At 40.7% G+C, this 19538-nt stretch overlaps 1 protein-coding gene across 2 annotated transcripts in view; it reads left to right on the top strand.

Moving 5' to 3' along the window:
* DISC1 (DISC1 scaffold protein) overlaps window positions 1-18790 on the top strand; it is a 204249-nt gene extending 185459 nt beyond the window's left edge. The window contains exons 13-14 of one of the 2 annotated variants that reach the window (XM_052806849.1): window positions 7820-7930; window positions 15943-18790. In XM_052806849.1, coding sequence (XP_052662809.1) covers window positions 7820-7930; window positions 15943-16098 — 267 coding nt within the window. In that variant the 3' untranslated portion in view covers window positions 16099-18790. Of the gene's footprint in view, window positions 1-7819; window positions 7931-15942 lie in introns of those variants that run through there. The other variant, XR_008238097.1, reaches the window with a different exon arrangement.
* The last annotated feature ends 748 nt before the right edge of the window (window positions 18791-19538 follow it).

Raw genomic sequence — 19538 nt, 5'->3', positions numbered from 1 at the left:
AGCCAGTGCAGTAGTGTGCACTCATTTTAGGAAGTCTGCACTCAGGAAGGTCTTCAGTCTACTACTAGAGATGAGAATGGGAAGACTGCTGTCACCCAGACCACAGCAGGGTGCTGGAAGGCAATGGAAAGCTCTATTCCTGTGTAGACGCTTTTCCAAGGACACTCCTCCATAGCTGTAATGGAAGATACATGTGGGGAAGAATTGCCAGCATTGGGCTGTAATTTTGATGAGTCATTTAACACTCCCATGTGGTGGTGTATCCCTGTGGAGGAGGGAAGGGGATCAGTGCAAGCAAAGCGAATGTGGGGAAAGCGTGTGATGGTGGGGAGGAGGTAGGTCACAGTTGCAAAACAGCTGTCTGGAAAGCTTTATGCCTGAATTATTGCATATGAGAAACTGAGGAGCATGTTGTAGTGCTGCAGTCTCCTAAATATACATGAACAGGCTGATGGAACAAGCTAGCAATCTGTAAGTGGAAGGTGATAAGGGCAAAAATAATTGGGAAACAACCTCAATCCCTTTTCTGACAAAAGGCAGATAACCACCTCTGTGAAAGAAGAGCTCACCTTAACAAAACCAGGGAAGCAACAGGTGAGTTTCTGTGGGACAAACTGTGTAGGAGGAGGAATCAGCAGAAGATCTTTGGTACCCTCCAGAAGACATCATGTTGATAGTACAGCATCATCTTCTTTTGGTGCAGAAAAGAGCACACACAGTAACAGACTACATATCTGCCAGCAGCTCTTCAGTGGCCCAAAAGAATTTTGAAAAGGAAATGACAAAAATGTTCCTAAGGATGAGCCTAAAAGGGTACTGTACAGTGGAAGAGTGAACCAGCAAGACCACTGAATGTACTAAGCTGTTGTAAACAAATGATATGCAAAACGGCAAGGGAGTTCAGGGATAAGCTGTACGTAAGGGACAGGTGAAAGAAAGCGGGTGCATCTTCTAATAAGAAAGGTGAACAAGAAAATAATGAAAGGAGAGCAGAGGGCAGAAATTTTTTTTTTCTTCCTTATTTTCTTTGCTTTTGGTCTTTCTAAGAATGATAAACTATGTCTATATATGTAGTGCTCTTAGTATTCACTACAAGGTAGCAAGAGACAAACACAGTAAAGGATCCTAAGGCAAGTGAGATATACTCAGGTCAGGCTAGACTGATGAAATTTCTTCTGAGTGCATAGGAGCCAAGAAAAACAATCTCCAAACCATTAACAAGCTTCTTTGAAAACTCCTAGAGGAAGCTTGAAGTCCCAGGGGATCAGTAAAAGGCAGACTTGGTATTTGCCTTTAAAAAGGAGGTAGGCCAGGAGTTTATGTGCCAGTCAACATAATTTCAATTAGTATTAGAATTCCAAATGCTCTTGATAGATTGAAAGAATAGCCTGAAATCAATAAGATGGGATATGTTAAAAGACAGGTGCAAATTACATTTGAGGAAGAAAAAAAGTCGAATTTATCTATACAGATGGTAAATAGCAGCTAAGATGACAATACTGCAGAAGCAGAATCTAGGGTTATAGTGGACTACAAATAGAGTGGGATTCATTACCTTCATCCTCTTGCAAGAAAGGGCAAATGTCATTTGCAGCCTCATTAATGAGAATGTCAGTTGTAAGACAGAAATAATTACTGTGCTTAGCTGAGAATGTCAAAGCCTCCAGAGGACTACGGCACTGGTGTGGGCACCTCACTCTGTAGAAGACAGGAATGCACTGAAGGAAAAGAATAGAAACAAAAGATTTAGAAATCCTGGTCTGGTTGAAAATCAAAGTCTTCAATCACATAAAAAGTAATGACAAAGATGACAACTATTAGTTATCATTGTGTGCTGTATAAGGGTAAAAAGAAATGTAACCATCCCGGTTTGTAGGAAGGGAAGTTTGCAGTAGGAAAACTTGCTCACTGCAAGGGCAGTTTAGCCCTGGAAGCAGGCTCTGCCCTGCAACCAGAACCACAAAATCCCTGTCAGCTGCTAAGAGCTGTGTAGACAGACACCAGCTGAGGACAGTCACAGTGGGCTTGATCGCACTGCAAGTCACAGAGCGGGCTTTGGTGGTCCCTGGTTGGTTCCTGGTCAGCCTTGCCATGATGCTGGGATGGTGTTGGTCATGAGTAACAGGCATTATTTTCGGAGTAAGAGATCAGGCCTGTTCGCAGTGGCCACTTTGCCTTCCTTGTCTACAACACCTGCCCAGGATGATGCACACAGGGCAGGAAATCTGGGATGCAGAGCAGGGACAAATGCTTCCTCCACCTCCACTTTGGATGCTTTGTGGCCATGTAGCTCATTATCTGAGGGCATGTGCGCTTAGCTTGCGTGTGACTGAAGCATCTGCTCAAGTGGGAGAAATAGATGGATGGTTGCATTTTGTTTCTAGAAATTATTTAAGAGGTGCCCTCGCCTGACATTCTGGAATTTCAAGTGCTCACATTTTCCATTAACTTCTGCAAGGGGTGAGGGTAAGCGTGCAGCACTTCAGCCAACAATAAGTCGCTGTTCTAAACCTTGTGGCATAATGTGAAGTATCTGTCGGCATCGTGGTTGTTATTTATGTTACTTTAAATTATTTTAACTATTATAGGAGAGAGGATTTAGTACAGGTGAAAGAAATCTGGCTTTGATGTTCAGCAGAAGGTCTTCTAAGGCTTTTATCTTATTGATATGGCTAGCTGGAAGTAAGGCAATGCCTTTTTACAGAAGTTCCTCTGTAGGAAGAATGAATTTTAAGGATATATCCGGGAATCCTGCTTCTCAGCACAACCACCAAAGACTCTAAGACTCTAATCCCTAATAGACTTAGATTAATCTAGCTACTACAATACTGATTCTTCTATATAAAATTGCTGAACTAGATCCAAGAGAGCACAGAAGGTGTTTGCACTGGAAAAGCTGATCAAACATTTTCCTTGAATAATGCTGTCGAAGAGCTGTTGCTCATAGGTGACTAAAATGACTTGTAAAAGGGTAAAATGAAATGCAGAAGACTAAAGTGGAAGCCATTCCCTCTGCTCTTAATTCAATATGCTGATGCTCCAGCTGTGTATCAGCTGGAACATTGTCTGTTCTTCCTGTTTCTTGCCTCAGACTCTCACATCTCTGGGAGAGAATGAGAATTTCTACTTTGCCTGAGAAGGCAGAAGAATTTCACCTTAAAAAAAATAGCAAATCACACCCACATTTGTGCTGTTTTCACCTGCTTAAGGATTTAGAGGAAAAAAAAAAAAATCCCAGCCAGCTACATCCCCTGTTCACAGAAAAATCCATAAAGCAATATTGCATCTTAGCTCTTTCCTGACTCCTGCAATCTCTCCTAGCTGCTTCCTAAAAGTGCTGTTAGTGCAAAAATAACCAAAGAAGTCTTAAGACTTAGAGTAGCTTGTAGCATTGATATAACCTACAAGCTCAGATGAGTTGTATTGTATTAATATGTTGAGCTGGAGGCAGAGTCCACTCTTCTCTCAGAGATGCTGTTGATCAGTGTAAAGTGCCACTTTCCAACTGGGAGCTGTTATGAATAGTTTGTGTGTCACTGACAGCGGTTTCCCTGCCTACATAGACAAATGTCAAATAAAAATGTTACCAGTGACGTTACTAGGCATGAAAGGCACAGAGAGAAATCTTTCTTATGTACTTCTCTGGGTTATCGAACTTTTTTCAAATGAGGGCCTAAGGGCAGAAGCTGTGGAATTGGTTGAATATTTGGAATTATTCTTGTATATTTTTGAGAGCAGTATATTTTTTTCCATTTCGTTTATAACTCTTCTTGATGTTAAACTAAAGTTAGAGTTCTCTGCACGACCACATCTTTCCAATCCAAAATAAGAAAGGCCATATATACATATGTTCTGGAAAATCATAATTTATGTGATGACCCTCCTGCGTTTTTCATGTGACTCCTGCAAGTAAGTTCCTGAGAGATGATGCTTGTCTAAACTATGGAGGAAATTCTCATTTCAACTAAAGAAGCAGCTGTGTCATGCAGGTGCAAAAATAGTTTTTCCATAAGCTGTTATTGCTGTGTTAAAGAGGAATTAAGCTGCAAAATACCTATTAGGAGTTTAAAATTAATAGAATATAAGTTCTACCTTATGGAGCTATTTTACTTACCATAGTGCAACCATGATTAAATGGGTTTCAAGTGTTTAAAGACCTAAACAAGTTTGATCCAATTTTTACTTACTCAGATTTCCTTGCCTTCCCATATTGTTGTAACAATTCTGCATTGAGCACATTTTCCTAGTACTCATTGCTCATTTATCTTAATTTCCAAAGTAAACAGGATTTTTGTCACGTTTTTAGACAATTCATTATGTGCTCAAAATGTGTTCATTCAGGAAGAATACACTGTATTTTTTCACATGAGATAGAATGGACATTTTACTTTTAGCAAGAACCTAAGCATTCAGTTGACAGAAGAATTAAAGCCAGTGAGTTAAAAACGATAGTCCCTTGTTTCTAAGCAAGTTTAGTGCGAGACCAATACACCAATGAAGTCCTTGCCTGGAATTGCAGTGGGGTGGAAGCTACTAGCCAAAGCTTAGAACCCCAAAATACAGTGCTGATGCAAAGCACCGTGAGATGCCTTTGCTACAGAATGAGCATTCATTCACCTGAAGTCCTAGGGTCTCAGGGACTTGTTCTCTGGGTTCCTTCCTTCCACCCTTCCTGGGACTTTTCTTTACTTGGCTGTAAAGTTTTATTTTAAAAGGGAAAAGAAAACGTCAAACATGAAATCAGATTCTGTAGCAGTACCCCAATAAGTGTAGTCATCCAGCTACACTGCGACAGTGGATTTCAGGCTGTAGTTATATTTTCTCTCGGGTTTTCAGGATCTGTGCATGTTAGAGCTAAGCCACACTTGCAACTTGGAGCCTGTTTTGCCAGCCGGGTATCTAAATGCTGTCTCCAGCATCTTTCAACCCACCCAAAGTTGAGCGAGGGGGTAGGTCTAAAAGGCCTGTTTTGCCCTGTACGTTCACTGACACAGTGAAGAGGGAAAAATTTTCCACTGTGGATTTTCACAGCAGTGCTAGACAAACCCAGCCAGTGTGCTTCTCGTTTAGATTAGCTGCCCAGTGAATTCCCTGTATTTGTGTATACGAGACAGGAAACGTGAGGGCAGTTTTAAAGCGGAGGAAACGGATCTCTTACAGCAACTGATGATAGTGCTAATTGGGTGACTGATTATCTGGATAAATGTTCCTGTCATCAACAGTACCCTAAAAAAGAAGGGGGTAGCCTACTGTAATGTGTATCTTTATAACACTTTTTAGATTTAAATACACTTAATGGCACAGGTATTCAGGAGTGTACTGTAACATGTACTTTTTTTCATTTGCTGCCTGTAGTAGCTGATGATTTCAAATCGGGACTAGAAGTGTCATCCTTCTTGACAGCATGAATGTGATCCAAAATCTCATATAGTACTAGTTCTTGATAAAAGCAGTGACTGGATCAGACTAAAGTATTCAATAGCTTGATGTTATAAGAGCAAGAATCTGGTTTTTATGTGTCACTATAAAATACTAGTTCTTCAGGATCTGTACAGGACTATTCATTTTGTCAAAGACAGTCTGTAGAAAGAGTCTGGTTTGAAAACTTCACTTACAGCTTTTGTCTGTCAGAGCAATACTTAGGAGTTTGTGCATTAATTAAAAGCTGTTTTTCCTGAATTAACTGTTCAACGATTGTATAGCAATGGTTGGTTTTTGTCTTGTTTTTCTTGCATTTGAGATGATGGTTACGTGAAGATCTGATGGTCTTATGTGTAATTAACTCTTAGAGAAAAACCAGTGTTCTGAGGCAGAGCTTTCTCTAAATGGTCATAATTGTGGATGTGCTTTCAGAGTACTAGGTTTTTGCAATTAACTGACTCTTCTAGCCTGAGACCTAAGTTCTTTTAGACAACTGTCATCTGTTCTTGCATGCGTGTCACAGAATGATTCCCTAAAAGCTCTCTATTGATATAAATTGCTTGGGTTATCCCACTCCCTAACAGCATATGGAGTCCTGCTGGTGTACTGAATAATGATTTAGCAGCTGGATGGAAGATTTATTCCTCATCTTCTGTCCCTGGTCTTGAGAAAAGGACATTCCTAGTAGCCGTAGGGAGAACGCGTACCCTTCTCCTCCCCTGTTCTCATTTGAAAAACAATGGGTCATTTTTATGTCTATAAATTGTGTGGAGTGCTGCTGTAGATTCTGATGTTTGGTAACGACTCTGAAGATGGCTGCTCAGCTCTCATGCACAGAGCTAGGGACTCAGCCAGCTGGTTCTCAGGTTGTGCTTCTCTGTGTCTAAGCTGTGGGTGTTTGCAACGTAACCTCTCTTACCCAACTCGCCTGTCCCGCATTCGAGCTGCAGCTGGTTGCGTACCCAAGCGACCTGCTGGATAGCCACATCTGGCAGAAGACCTAGGAAAGCAGAAAGGTCAAAGCTCTGCGCTGAAACAGAGGATGTGCCAGCTAGCGGAGCTCTTCTGACATTTGACTCTGTGTATTCACTGTGTGATCCAAAGGGTAAGGATGGGACAGAACTGAGGTCTGGTAAATGTGTTTACCAAAAAATCAGATTGTTTCACAATGGGCAGTGTTCCAACAAGTATTAGCACGATTTCTTTGCAAGGCCTTTGACTGAAGGCTTGATTTCTCTTGAACAGCCACTGATGGCTGCTATTATAGCAACAGATCAGTGCGAAGGACTCCGAGTACATTTTTAAAGGAGAAGAACTTTCCGAAGATTGTATATGGCCACATGTGCAGCTGGCTTTATGGATGAGCGCATAGACTAGGTGTAGAGAAAATCTAGTTTTCTGGTTTCCAGCTGATGAAGTCCGTTTTTTTCCAACATGGCTCCAGCAGAACTTCATCTTGGCACCATAATCTTTTCCTTACAGATAACCCCTGTCATTCACTGTAGACAGCACTATGATGCCTTGGGAGGGAGACGAGAGGCTTGTCCCAGTGCTGCACAAAATAGTTGATTTTTTTTTTTGCCCTCCCCCTCTTGTATTTGCTGCTTATTTGGGTCATTTCTCAAATAAGTACTCAACACAAAATGTAAAAGATACAAATTACCCTCGTGCAGTACATCTGAAAGCAGACGAACTTATGGGAAAGACCTTGCAACTAGTTTAAAATACTCAGTTTAAAATAGAAAAAGTGTTTGTCTGTATAAGCTCTAAGTAGAGAAGCATTATTTTTGAAAATTTAGTCTTGTTTCGTGATAACACAGTAAAAAAGTGTAGTTTCATCTTGTAATCTTGAAAACTTTGATGCATGTTCTCTGACCAGTTGAGCAAAGTCCCTTTCTGGCCAGATTTTTCCTCAAAAAAGTAAGTACATTTTGTGTTCATAAGAGATACCAAAAGTGATGTTGCTTGAAATATTTAAATGGCCTAAAAGCGTGAATCATATTTACATGAACAACTTGAAATTTAGGAACCTAAATGGTGTAGTCAGCGTGAGATTTCCCTCCCCTGCTGTGGTGAGACAACAGGGAAGAGGGAGAGCAGTTCAGTCTCCACACCCCTTTAATCCTCTGCTGAAAGTGAGATCATGACTTTTTTCTGCTGGGAAATAGACTGAGACCACAGGTTCATTCCATTTCGTATAAATCACCAATTTATTATATAGTAACAATTTTTTTTTTGTCTCTCTAATGGGAATTTGTCTTCAGGCAATGTCTTAGCACTGCAAAGTATCACATCCCCTTACTAATATTTTATTTTCCCCTTAATTTGATGCAAATTTGATGTAGAAAAGTGTAGTCAGCAGCAAACATGCTTTCTTTCCTTTTTCAACTTCCTGTAGGAGTTCTTCATATTTTCTGCAGAGTTGGGAGAAAAATGCGAAGCCATAAGTGAGAAATTGGTGCATCTGGAAGATCAATTGCAAACTTCCGCCTGCAGAGTTGATGAAGGAGTTATTCATATCCTTTTTGATATAGCTATAGATATGTATCAATCTATGTAAGTATGTATGTGAAATACTCGCCTTTCAGATTCACATGGAGTGGTAGTTCTTAATGTAGATTAAGTACACTAAGAAGGGGAGAATTGATTGTCTTGCTGAAGTGGGCGTTTTTGTTGTAGCAAGTTTTCCTACAGTGCATTTTCACTGTCGTCTGATCCAGCTTTAATTGATTTAAACAGAAGTTAGTTCTTTGTAAATTGAGATTAGGCGCTGAAAAGCCTTTATTCTCCTGTTAAAATCCTTTTGTTTGTAATGCTCATATAAGTAAATACCTAGTGCACCAAAAGCTGCATGGATACAAGCATCCATGCACCTGCATTTCCCAACATGATTTAGCTAAATTAAAAGCTACATCGTTGATTCAGGCTGTGTATATTGTCACATGTAGTTTGGGTTTTTTTTCTTTTTAAAAAAATGGGCTGCAGATGCATCATGTGGCATCCTGTGCAATTTAATCTGCCTCTAACACTCCGGTGCAAGTGACCAGATGAGATGATGTCTTACATCACCCTTATCTCTTTCTGTGCTTCATCTGTCATTCAGTATCTGATTGAAGATTGCTTAACCTTTATGAGGCATTCATTGGGCCTACATCTGTGGACATTTTTCAAAATTTAAGAGCACAAAGTATTGTTTCATTTGTAACTTTCATAGAAAAACTTACCTTAAAAGAGATTTTTGTTCTTCTAAGAGAGGGAAAAGAGAATGAAAAACAGTGAGGCTAAGGAAGGTGAGAGTACTTAGCTGGTTAGGTTTTAGTGGAGAAGAGGTGGCAGGCGAGGGGATAATGAAGAAAAATGAATAAATTCAGGTTGGAGAGATTAGCAGAGGAGCCCTTACAGACACCTGAAAGTGAGTTGAGGTGATGATGGTGCTGGGTGAGATTCAGTTCCTCCTAAGCTGAGGCAGGCAGTGCTGCAGGAGAGGGTTTAGAGGAAGAATAATAAATGGAGTGTGTGGAAATACCACTGTGTTTTAGGTAAATGGGCATCTACTGCCAGCTTATTGCAAAATTCCTATTCTAGAAACTTGGTTTCTTTAAAGAATGATAAACTTTAAGGGGGGGGGGGAAGGTGCTGGGGGGGGTTGCATCAGAGGGAAGAAATCCAGTCACTAATTTGTTACTACTTCAAATCTTTCTTTCCTAAGCATTTCAATGTACAGAAAGATTATTTTCTTGTATTTACTGCAGGCTAGTTTGCAATATTCTTTTCATTATATTTACAGCGTGAGTGCTCGGTTGCAGTTGTGCTCCCCGATGCTGTTTGTAAGCATTCTTTTCAGAGCTATATGGATGTGCGTGTCTTGTGTGTGTGCAGAGCATCCAGTTCCTTCCTCCCTTATGTGTATCTGCTCTCAAATGAGCTTTTCTCATTGACCCTAGTAGAAGAACACTGAGGGTTGGAGTTATGGGTTCTTTGCAGTGGACTTAAGTTCATATTCAAACGAAACAGTCAGATCTGATCATAATTACAGTTTACTAGGTAAGGTGAAATAAGCCAAAAACCTGCTTTTTTGATTCCTGAAGAAAATACACTACAAGTATGTAAAATAGTAGTATTTGTATTTTCTACAGAGCATGCATTTTTCTTTGTAGCTGTTGAAACTGCAAGAGTTAGTTGAAAAAATAAAATCTAATCATTGAAAGTTTGAGAAGAGTTGTAGATTAGTCTCGTTCTAAGCCACCATTGTCTGATATAGATCTGATTTCCTCTATCAGTGAAATTCAGCTCACATTATCTAAATACAGCAATGCACACTGTGTGATATCCTGGTCCTAGCAAGACCATCAGTCGCAAAATAAGAAACCATGTTTAAAACATAGGGACATACAGAGAAGCAGTTCAGCAATTCAGCTACCCCTCATTAACATTCAGTTGCTATTTCAGAGGTAGTCCAGATCAATGTGCATAAAATGTTACCATCTGGTACATGTATAATCGCTGTGCTATACTTCAAAAAGGAATAAGAAAAATAGCTATCACAAGTGCTACAGACCTGTAGATTGTTTTTTTTTTTTAAATAAAAACTGCTCAGTGCCTATAAAATAAACTTTCACTCATTGGTAACTTGCCTATATGCAGGAACTAGCAGTGAGATTGGTGCCAATCATTAGCCTCAGTAGAAGAATTTATGATCAGTCTATTGTTTGCACAGAAGTTTGGTTTTAAATAAAACAGTTTCTTATCCCAATATCCCAAATATTGGACAATTATGCAGTCTTCATTAAAAATCTGTAGATCTCTGAGAGCAGGAGCTTAAAGATCTGGAATTGTAATAAAAGCGGGATAAATCTTTCAAACTCCCCTCATCCCCCCCAAAATGGCCTTACACAAGTGTTACAAACTGTATTAGGTCAAAAATGTAACTAGGGGCTGCACAGATGTAAATTAGTCCTGTCTTGCGATATTAAAAGACTTTTAAAGACTCCACTGAGAAAATAAATTCCTGATGCTCTCAAACCATTTGCCAATGTTTAGTGTGTGTCATAGCTTTGATTAATAATTAAGTTTGTATTAGAAGAAAAACCCCAGATGTCATTGTTTTTCATTCTATGTTTTGATGGCATAGCACACTTAAATGCTGCTTGTTCTAATTGCCAGCACGACCTGAAAAAAGGAGAAATCCAATGATATTTCTTGATCCTGAGTAGAGGCACAGACCCACCTGGGATTCTCATTTATTATTGAAGCCTTTCACAGAAAATACTAAACTGTACTTTTGTATAAAATGTATCAAACAATAGGGGGAGGGGAAGAGCTCCTCTGTAGCACTATGACATATTTGCAAAATTCTAGGTAGTATAACCAAATAAACCCACAAAACATTAAATTATGGTTAATCATTGGCAAGTGTATGAAAACAGTCCACATCATTAATTGGGGAAACCAAAGGATGAGAGGTGACTCATTCTGGTGTCTGCAGAGCTGATGAGAAGTGTTACTTTCCTGACAGAAAAGGCCTGGAATTCCCAGTAAAATTAAGTGGAGCCTATATTGCAATTTCACAGTCATTTTTATTCTTAATTAGCATTTACATTTTGATAGACAAGTTGAATGCATGTAATAGTTCCTCCTGGTGAAAAAACTTTTGTTGGAAGAAAACCTGGCTGGACTATTATTATAAAAGCAATCTCTGTTCCTTGCCCTAAAATGGGCATTTTAGACAGTTATTTTGGAAATAGAATTTTGTGTCTAAACATTCATTAGGCATTGCAGGTCACTTTGCTAACCCTTCACCTTTATCATATGGCAGGCTCTCATACAGGTTTTGCTTTATACCAGTATAGGTTTTCAATAGAATCAGGAGTGTAGAATTTAGCCCCAACTGTACCTCAGTGAGGAATCTCACTGTGGGTGAACGTGTAAGAAACTTTGGGGATCCCACAAGAGAGAGAGGTGGCAATGGTGATTTGATTTTGGGTGACAGGGGGTTGAGCCCTTCCCAGAACATGGTTCCACTTACATTGTTCGTGCTGTGATTGAGGTAGGTCAGTGTATTTCCACCCATGTGCTGCAGGTTCTTTGCCTTCCATTTTCTGCTGGAACAAGTGATTTGGAGACAGCTGCTATCCAGGCCACTGAAGTAATCAATTTTTCAAAATGTTGCAGTCATTCTGTTGGGGTTTTTTGGGTTTTGGGGGGAGTATTTTGGTTTTTACGTGGGAGGGGTATTATGTTAGTTTGTAGAAACACATTCATGGATGTGAAGGAGGGAGACAGTAATGGAGGGTGGAAATGGGAAATTTCTGATCTGGTTTCAGTACCACAAGCACCCGTGTATTTTGTAAGGAGAAGTAAGTGATGGACTTCCAAAGGCCATTTTGCTCTGTGAGACCACACAGGCCTCATATAGGAGCAGTAGGGACTTTCTCAGTGTCTTTCCTTCACTCCCAAAAGTACAGTTCTAAAAGGCCAAAAGCTAGGTCATTCCAAATAAATATTGAATTGTCTTGCCTCTTCACTGGTCCTTTGGTACATAGCACACACAGTAACAGAATCGTTTAGTTGGTTCAACCCCCTGCTCCAGCAGGGGCACCTGGAGCAGGTTGTCCAGGATCATGTCCAGTCAGGCTTTGAATATCTCCAAGGATGGAGACTCCGCAGTGTCTCTGTGCAACATGTTCCAGTGTTTGACCACCCTCACAGTAAAAAAAAAGTTTTCTTCTGTTCAGATTCAATTTCCTATTATTTTGGAATTTTTGCCTGTTGTTTCTTGTTCTGTCAGTGGACACTAGTGAGAAGAGTCTGGCTCCTTCTTCATTCCTACCCTTCAGCTATTTATACACATTGGTAAGATCCCTTGAGCCTTCTCTTCTCCAGGTTGAACAGTCCTAGTTCTCTCAGCATCTCCTCATATGATGGATGCTCCAGTCCGTTAAACCAGCCCTGTGCTGGACTCACTCTAGTAAGTTCATATCGGGCAGCCCAGAACTGGACCCTGCGCTCCAGATGGGACCTCACCAGTGCCGAGTAGAGTGGAAGGGTCAGCTCCCTTCACTTACTGGCAGTGCTTTTCTTAATCCAGCCTGGGAAGCTGTTGGCCACCTTTGCCACAAGATGCATTGCTGGCTCATGTTCAGCTTGCTGTCCACCATGATCTCTTCTCTGCAGAACTGCCTTCCAGCCAGCTGGCCCCCCGTGTGTACTGGTGCCTGGGGTTAGGAGACGTGCAGTTACACGGTGGAACAACTAGCTGAGCTTCTGTCTCCAGCCACTGTAATGTTCAGCTGTTAGAAACAAGCAGAATAGCTAACCAGGTTAAAAAAACTCTCTTTCTGATTATTTCTGTTCTTCAAGGCTTAATTTCCTCTTCAGATGTCCAAAAGTGCTGTTTGTTATTCTCCAAAATCCCATAGGCCCTTACCTCAGCTCTGCAGGAGTCCTTGACTGTCCTTCCAAGGCCTTTTGTCTTACAATATACTCTTAGTTTCTAACCTTTCCTATAGGAAGGCAACTGGTTTGTAATATCTACCTTTTGTCTCTTTTCCTTAAACATCTGTGCTGAGAGAACAGAAGATACACTGATGGGCCCATTTTTTCCAAAAATTAAGTAAGCCTACAGTAGTTAGATCTGTTTTTATCTGCTTGTAGATCAGGGACTCACGATGCTCAAGTTTTTTAAAGAGAGGAAGTAAGTCAAATAGGTGAAACGCTTCAACCAAGACAACGTTAGAGCTGCAGCATTGTTGCAGAATATGGATTGTGTTTGTGTGAAGTTGTTCCCAAGTACTTTAATTTACTGCTTATGAGACAGTGGAGACATTTTGCCAGTTTTTCACAGGAAGACAGCAGGACCAGAAAATGTTCCTAGTTGAAACTTGTTTTGGCTCCTGCCTTTGATACTGGCTCAGTATTTGCAGCACTGGATAGAGAATTCAAGCATGAAGGACACATTTGCCTGTGGACCCATGCAAAACTAAGTTACTGTATTTTTAAAAAGGGTGAAGCTGTTTATCAGGTCATAACCTCTGTAGATGGCTAGAGAGTCCATGCTCAGCCTTATGCCATATATTTTGCCTAGTCATAAAGGCTTGTTTGACAGTTACTGGTCTATAGCTGGTTGTGGTATTATTTATGAGGTTATTGAAACTCAGTGTAGGTAGACTATGCCGTTACCATTCTTGTTGCTCCATCTTTCTGTTGGTTAAGAGTTTCTTTCCCTGTCTCTTTCAATTTCCTCCATCCTTCAAGATTTCTGATCCACTGGCAGCAAAACATTTCAATTTTGCTTTTTCTCTCTACCTGAAAAGAGTTTTGTAATCGCTTAGGATATTACAAATAACAGCATGTAGTCAGAGACTGTGCATCAGAAGTAATTAAATTTTAGAAGCTTCATGGTGTTCATAAACTGAAGAATTTTTCTTTTACCAGTTAGGTTTTCAGCAGAGCATCGTAATTAAATTGCAGAGTGGTAGACAGTCCAGGACTGTTTATAAGACGATAATAATGTTTCTTACTTCAGAGAGGATGCAAAGCATAATTAATATGTCCTTGTACAGTGCTTTGAGATCCTAGGATAGGAGAAGTTTTGTGTGTACTGCTATTACAAGTAATCAGAGACAGAATCCCTTTAGATTAATAGAGCTGTCCAGACATTAGAAGCATACGTGAATACTCCTGGTGAACGTATTAAAATGTCATAGTAAATGTACGTAAATACACAAAGATGAAATTTTGAGGAACTAATAACAGCATAAAAAGCAGCCAAAAGGCTTTTCAAAGGCATAACTGTGGCTGCCTGAAATAGCGGTGATTTGTATAGCTTTCCTATGGTCCTCTCTAGTTGCAATTTTTCAAAAGTAGCAGCTCACTTTTTACAGTCACATAACCTGAGGATGTCTTTGTTCCTTGACATTGCATTGACATTGGGGTTGAGTAAAACAACATTTCATAATGGATGAGCTCTATAAAGAATAAAGCCTGTCCTTGTGTGTTATCCTTCCTATGCGCTGTATTTTCAAAATTGAGTTGTTTCAGTGTCAGCCTGTTTCATTTCCCTTGAAGTGAATTTCTGGCTCTCAGGCATCATTTGATGACTGACTCACTGCTAGAGATGAACTTATTTCTCTCTCCCTTGACCCTTTTGGGGTCCTTGCCCTCCAGCCATACCTGTACAGGAGGCCTCAGTGGGGATGGGGTGGGCTCTAGGGCTTCGTCACATAGACTTGGTCATTGGTTTAGAGCTTCAGCAGGCTCTGGCTTGTCTTGTGCTTGCTTTCCTCTCTATGTAGCACAAGCTGTGGAAGAAAAGATAAGGTTGGGTGCCTCATTGAGCTACACCTAGTCTTTGCACTTGATGCAACAACAGATAGCCTCACTGCCATAAGATTATCAGGAGAAAGGCCAATGTATTGATAGTATAAACTGTACTTATTCCCAGGAGAGACTAGTCATCAGAACAAAAAGCTGTACTGCTTAGGATGCCCAGCTACTTAAAAACCTGTGCACATCTCAGCAGCAGTTGCTGCTATCTCCATGCGTGTCCTACCTCCCTCCACCTGCCAGGCTGTTCACTGCTGCACCCCTCATGTTCTTGTTGCCCCCACCTGACGCCTTCCCTCTGTCTGTGTGGAGCTGGGAAGTGGAAGGTCTTTCTTTTAAGAGACTGAGCTGTTAGCCATCATTTTCTTCCTCCGTGCCTTGGAGGAAATCTGAACTAGATAATGGCAAATAAAAGGTGGAAAACTCTCCTTTCTCAACCAAATGAAGTATTTTTACTGAATTAGCAGATGCTTTTCAGGTGGCCTTTTTCCTTTTAATGCACAACAGCACAACCTTGCTACTGCTAATCTCTTTGCTTTTCAACATGTTCAAAGCATTCGCTGTGGAGCCAGGTACAGCTTTATATTTGTGTTTTCTGCGCTATAATTATACTGAGAATTCAGCTAAGATTAAAGCCTTCTGGAGGTAAGTAGAGCAGAAGCACTTTCCCTGCTGTAAGCTAATTTTGCTACTTACTTACCTGGATTCCCACCCCGCCTTGCATAGCACACGTTCCTGAGCTCGCTAATGCCACACAAGCTGTGGTCACTTGGCTTATGTCTGACTGCTCCTGCTGCCTTCACCCAGGGTCTGATCTACCTAGGTCTGTGTCTCTGGCTTAAAAATCCACCCTCCATCCAGCCGGGAACTCACAGCTAGTGTTGCTGCCTCCATGGTACAATTTCTTCATCTCCTTTCCTTCCATGAGAACAGTATCGAAGCAGTATTGCCCATCCCCTCCCTTTTTGAAAGTGCTAAATAATGCTACTTGAGAACTTCAGTTTGCCTGGATTTTTTTTTTTTTGAAAGCAAGTGTGAGAAATGTATTAATATTTAATCCAAACAATTTGGAAGAACTTGAAGCTACAATTAAATAGCCACAGCCATCTGTTGTGAGCAGCAGAACAAGAATTTATTTAATAACTTGGAAAGAGAAAAGGGACTGCCAATCACCTATAGATTTATTCCTTAATAAAGCTTGCACAGTCTCTGCAGAGGGAGATCCAGGTGGTGAAGGAGACACTCCAGACCGTGCTGGTGCAACTTCAGCCAGCCGGGGAGGCAGGAGAAGAAAAGGCTGGAGACTTCCTCTGTGACAGCTGGTGTCCCAGAAAACAAGACTTGAAGGAATAATGAGCAGAAAGAGCTGGTAGGATGACATTAATTCACTAAGGGCTGCTTTTAGTAACTGAATACTGTTTTACCAAGCCTCAGGGATCTCTTCTCCCCCTGCATAACTAATAACTAAATCAATTATGGAGAACCAGAGCCTGGAGGTCTATCATCAGAAGTATTCTACACAGCCTCACATGTTTTGGCACAGATTGGGAAACAGCTTTCAGAGCAGAGCAGCCCCTGTAAGTGTGTAGATTACAAATTGATACATTTCAAGTGAGTCTGCAAAGTTGCCTTTAATGTCAGTGAAATGTTCTCCTTGAAGACGGGTAAACAGTATCTGTCGTCTTTACTCCTGGATTTGATTTTTTTTTTTCCCCCTGATTTAAAAATGTAGCGTTAAAGATGGAACATCTAGTATTTCTTGAAAAATAGCTGTAAGAGTAATAAGAACTCTTTTTTTTCCTCTGGCTTTAACAGCTTTCTTACACTGAATGTATTTTCACATTCCTGCCAATAATTAAATCAATAGGATGAAATTCAAGCTAACCAAGCTCTTTCAACTGAAATTTGGACCTCATTTACTCTGTGGTATTGAGTACAGTGGAGGTAACTAACAGCAGCCCCTATAGCAGTAGTGTAACTAGCTTCATTTAGGTATTAATATAAACTTGCTTTAGTATTACAGGGGTTATAAAGCACAAAAAAATTTACTGTTGCTGATTTGTGTTCCTTATATTTAAATATTGTATGAACAATAAGTCATTTAAGTCTCCTTGTAAAGTTTATTACTACCATTATATTACTTTGATCTTCCTTATAAACTTCAGAAGGAATGCAGATTTCTTTGCAATAGACATGTATGTGTATATACACATACTTAAATGTGTATTTTTATAGGAAATAAAAGCAATGCTTAACTGAAGCCAACTAATATAAATGACCTATATTTAGATCATTGTTCAAAACAGTTAATGCCTTTAGGAATTCATTTTGTACTCTTACTTGGATACCACTATATTGCTGATGTCACAAAAAATTGTGCTTCTGCCATTTGTTGCAGAGGGAGAATTTGAAAAAAAAAAATTTATTTTTTTCTTTTTAAAGCCAGTAGATAAAGAAAATGTCTTGCAACTTGGTACTGTACTTTTTTATACTATTTTTCTGACATTTTTAGAATTACTTTTTTCTGCTACTTCAATTACTCATTTTATAGCCACATTGTGAAAGTTTTTGCAAATTTTGAAGGTCATTGGACTACTAGCCCACTAAGATTGTGTTCATTTTCTTTGTGTGTTTTAATACTTCTTTAAATACTTCTACCTCAATGTTAAGTCCATAAGGAGGGAGGAAAAAAAAAGTGCCAGGCAGCTGAGACATAGAACAGGATTATAATTGCATCCAGGAGTATACAGTTGTCAAACCAGGGGAGCAGAGCTCAGGTGGTTTCTGTAGTCATCAGATCCTCAGGGTGGAATTACAACCCTGTAATTCTGAACATGATTGACTCTTCTCATTGTGCAATACATGGGCCATATTGCAGTAAAGACTCTTGGATCTTCACCTTGCATGACCTCTGCTACTCTGTTCCCATCCCCAGTCTCCAATGGAGATCCCTTGCTGCTCTGTTTGACAAGTTTCTTTCTCCAAGCTTTTCTGGACCATCCGTGTTCAATATCTACCTCCCCATAGTAGCCCTGGCACTTTCTGAAACTCCTCTGGACAGCTGAGCAAGGCATTCGTCTCCAGCTCAAGGTGGCCCGACAAGCACGGACAGCAGCCTGCAGCACCCTGACATTCCCCCCATGCACAGGACTGGCTCCCCTGGGAAACCCCAGCTGGGCACACATAGCCTGGCTGCCAGAAAGCACTCACAGAAACACACATGAGGTCAAGTAAACAGCAGAGAATGCACACTGGCAAGGTAGATCTCTTCCAGCTGTTTCCTTAAGACCTGTAGAAGCTCCTTGTGAGTTAACACACCACTGAGGTTCCAGGAATGAGCATTTATAGAGGATGAGGAGGACACTCCCAGAGATGATGGCCAGTACACCAAAGTTGCATGACCCCTTTCTCCCACACACTGAGGGGTGGGTGGAATTTTGTCCTTTGAATAAATAGTCCCTGCAATGTAAATAGCTGGTGAGCCCTATAAGGGCCTTAGAGCCAGGATCAGCCACAGCTGAAGCATGAAGCCTGCCACTGTGCAGCAGCAAGGGCTTAACAACAGGGATGGTAACCAACCATTGCAGGGACAGGCAACCAGCACCCTCATTCTCACTAGCAAGAGATCTTGAAGACATTGCCATTCAATTAAAAAACCTGTGCAGCTTTTGCATTTCACAGCTTCAGAGCCCTGCTGCATTTTAATAAAAACTCAGCTTATGCAACCACTCTAATAAAGACACTGAACTCCTGAGGAGAAGGGAAACTGAATCAGTCATCATTCATGTCATATTTGTATCTGTTAACATTTATTCTATACATAATGTGGACTACTACTACTTTAATTTATTATTCCATTAACTTCACTGTTTGTTGTGGGAAGTTAGAGCCAGTAACCATTCCTTTTCTCAGACATGCTGAATAACGAATATACTAAAAAAAAAAAGCACACTATACTATGCAATGTATCAGCTGCCTTTTATCTGTGGATAGAAAACTTTCAAATAAAGAAAAGTATGTCTGTTTGCATTCTGTGCAGTGTACAAGATTTTATAAATTTCATCCTGGGGCAGGGGGTGGATGGGGAGGGAAGGAAAGAAGAAACCAGGTGTGTGACTATTACTTTGCTGTGATTCCTCTGTGTCATGGTTTAACCCCAGCCAGCAACTAAACACCACGCAGCCACTCACTCACTCCCCCCCACCCAGTGGGATGGGGGAGAAAATCGGGAAAAGAAGCAAAACCCGTGGGTTGAGATAAGAACGGTTTAATAGAACAGAAAAAGAAGAAACTAATAATGATAATGATAACACTAATAAAATGACAACAGCAATAATGAAAGGATTGGAATGTACAAATGATGCGCAGTGCAATTGCTCACCACCCGCCAACCGACACCCAGCCAGTCCCCGAGCAGTGAATCCCTGCCCCCCCCCACTTCCCCGTTCCTAAACTGGATGGGACGTCACATGGTATGGAATACACCATTGGCCAGTTTGGGTCAGGTGCCCTGGCTGTGTCCTGTGCCAACTTCTTGTGCCCCTCCAGCTTTCTCACTGGCTGGGCATGAGAAGCTGAAAAATCCTTGACATTAGTCTAAACACTACTGAGCAACAACTGAAGGCATCAGTGTTATCAACATTCTTCGCATACTGAACTCAAAACACAGCACTGTACCAGCTACTAGGAAGACAGTTAACTCTATCCCAGCTGAAACCAGGACACTCTGCTTGGGAAATTCTGTGATGCCTTCTGGAAAGAGTCTAAAGATGCATTCAAGATTAATGTCTCAC

This window comes from Harpia harpyja, chromosome 13 (genome assembly GCF_026419915.1).
Source record: "Harpia harpyja isolate bHarHar1 chromosome 13, bHarHar1 primary haplotype, whole genome shotgun sequence".
NCBI lineage: Eukaryota > Metazoa > Chordata > Aves > Accipitriformes > Accipitridae > Harpia > Harpia harpyja.
This window is presented reverse-complemented; position numbering and strand designations above follow the sequence as displayed.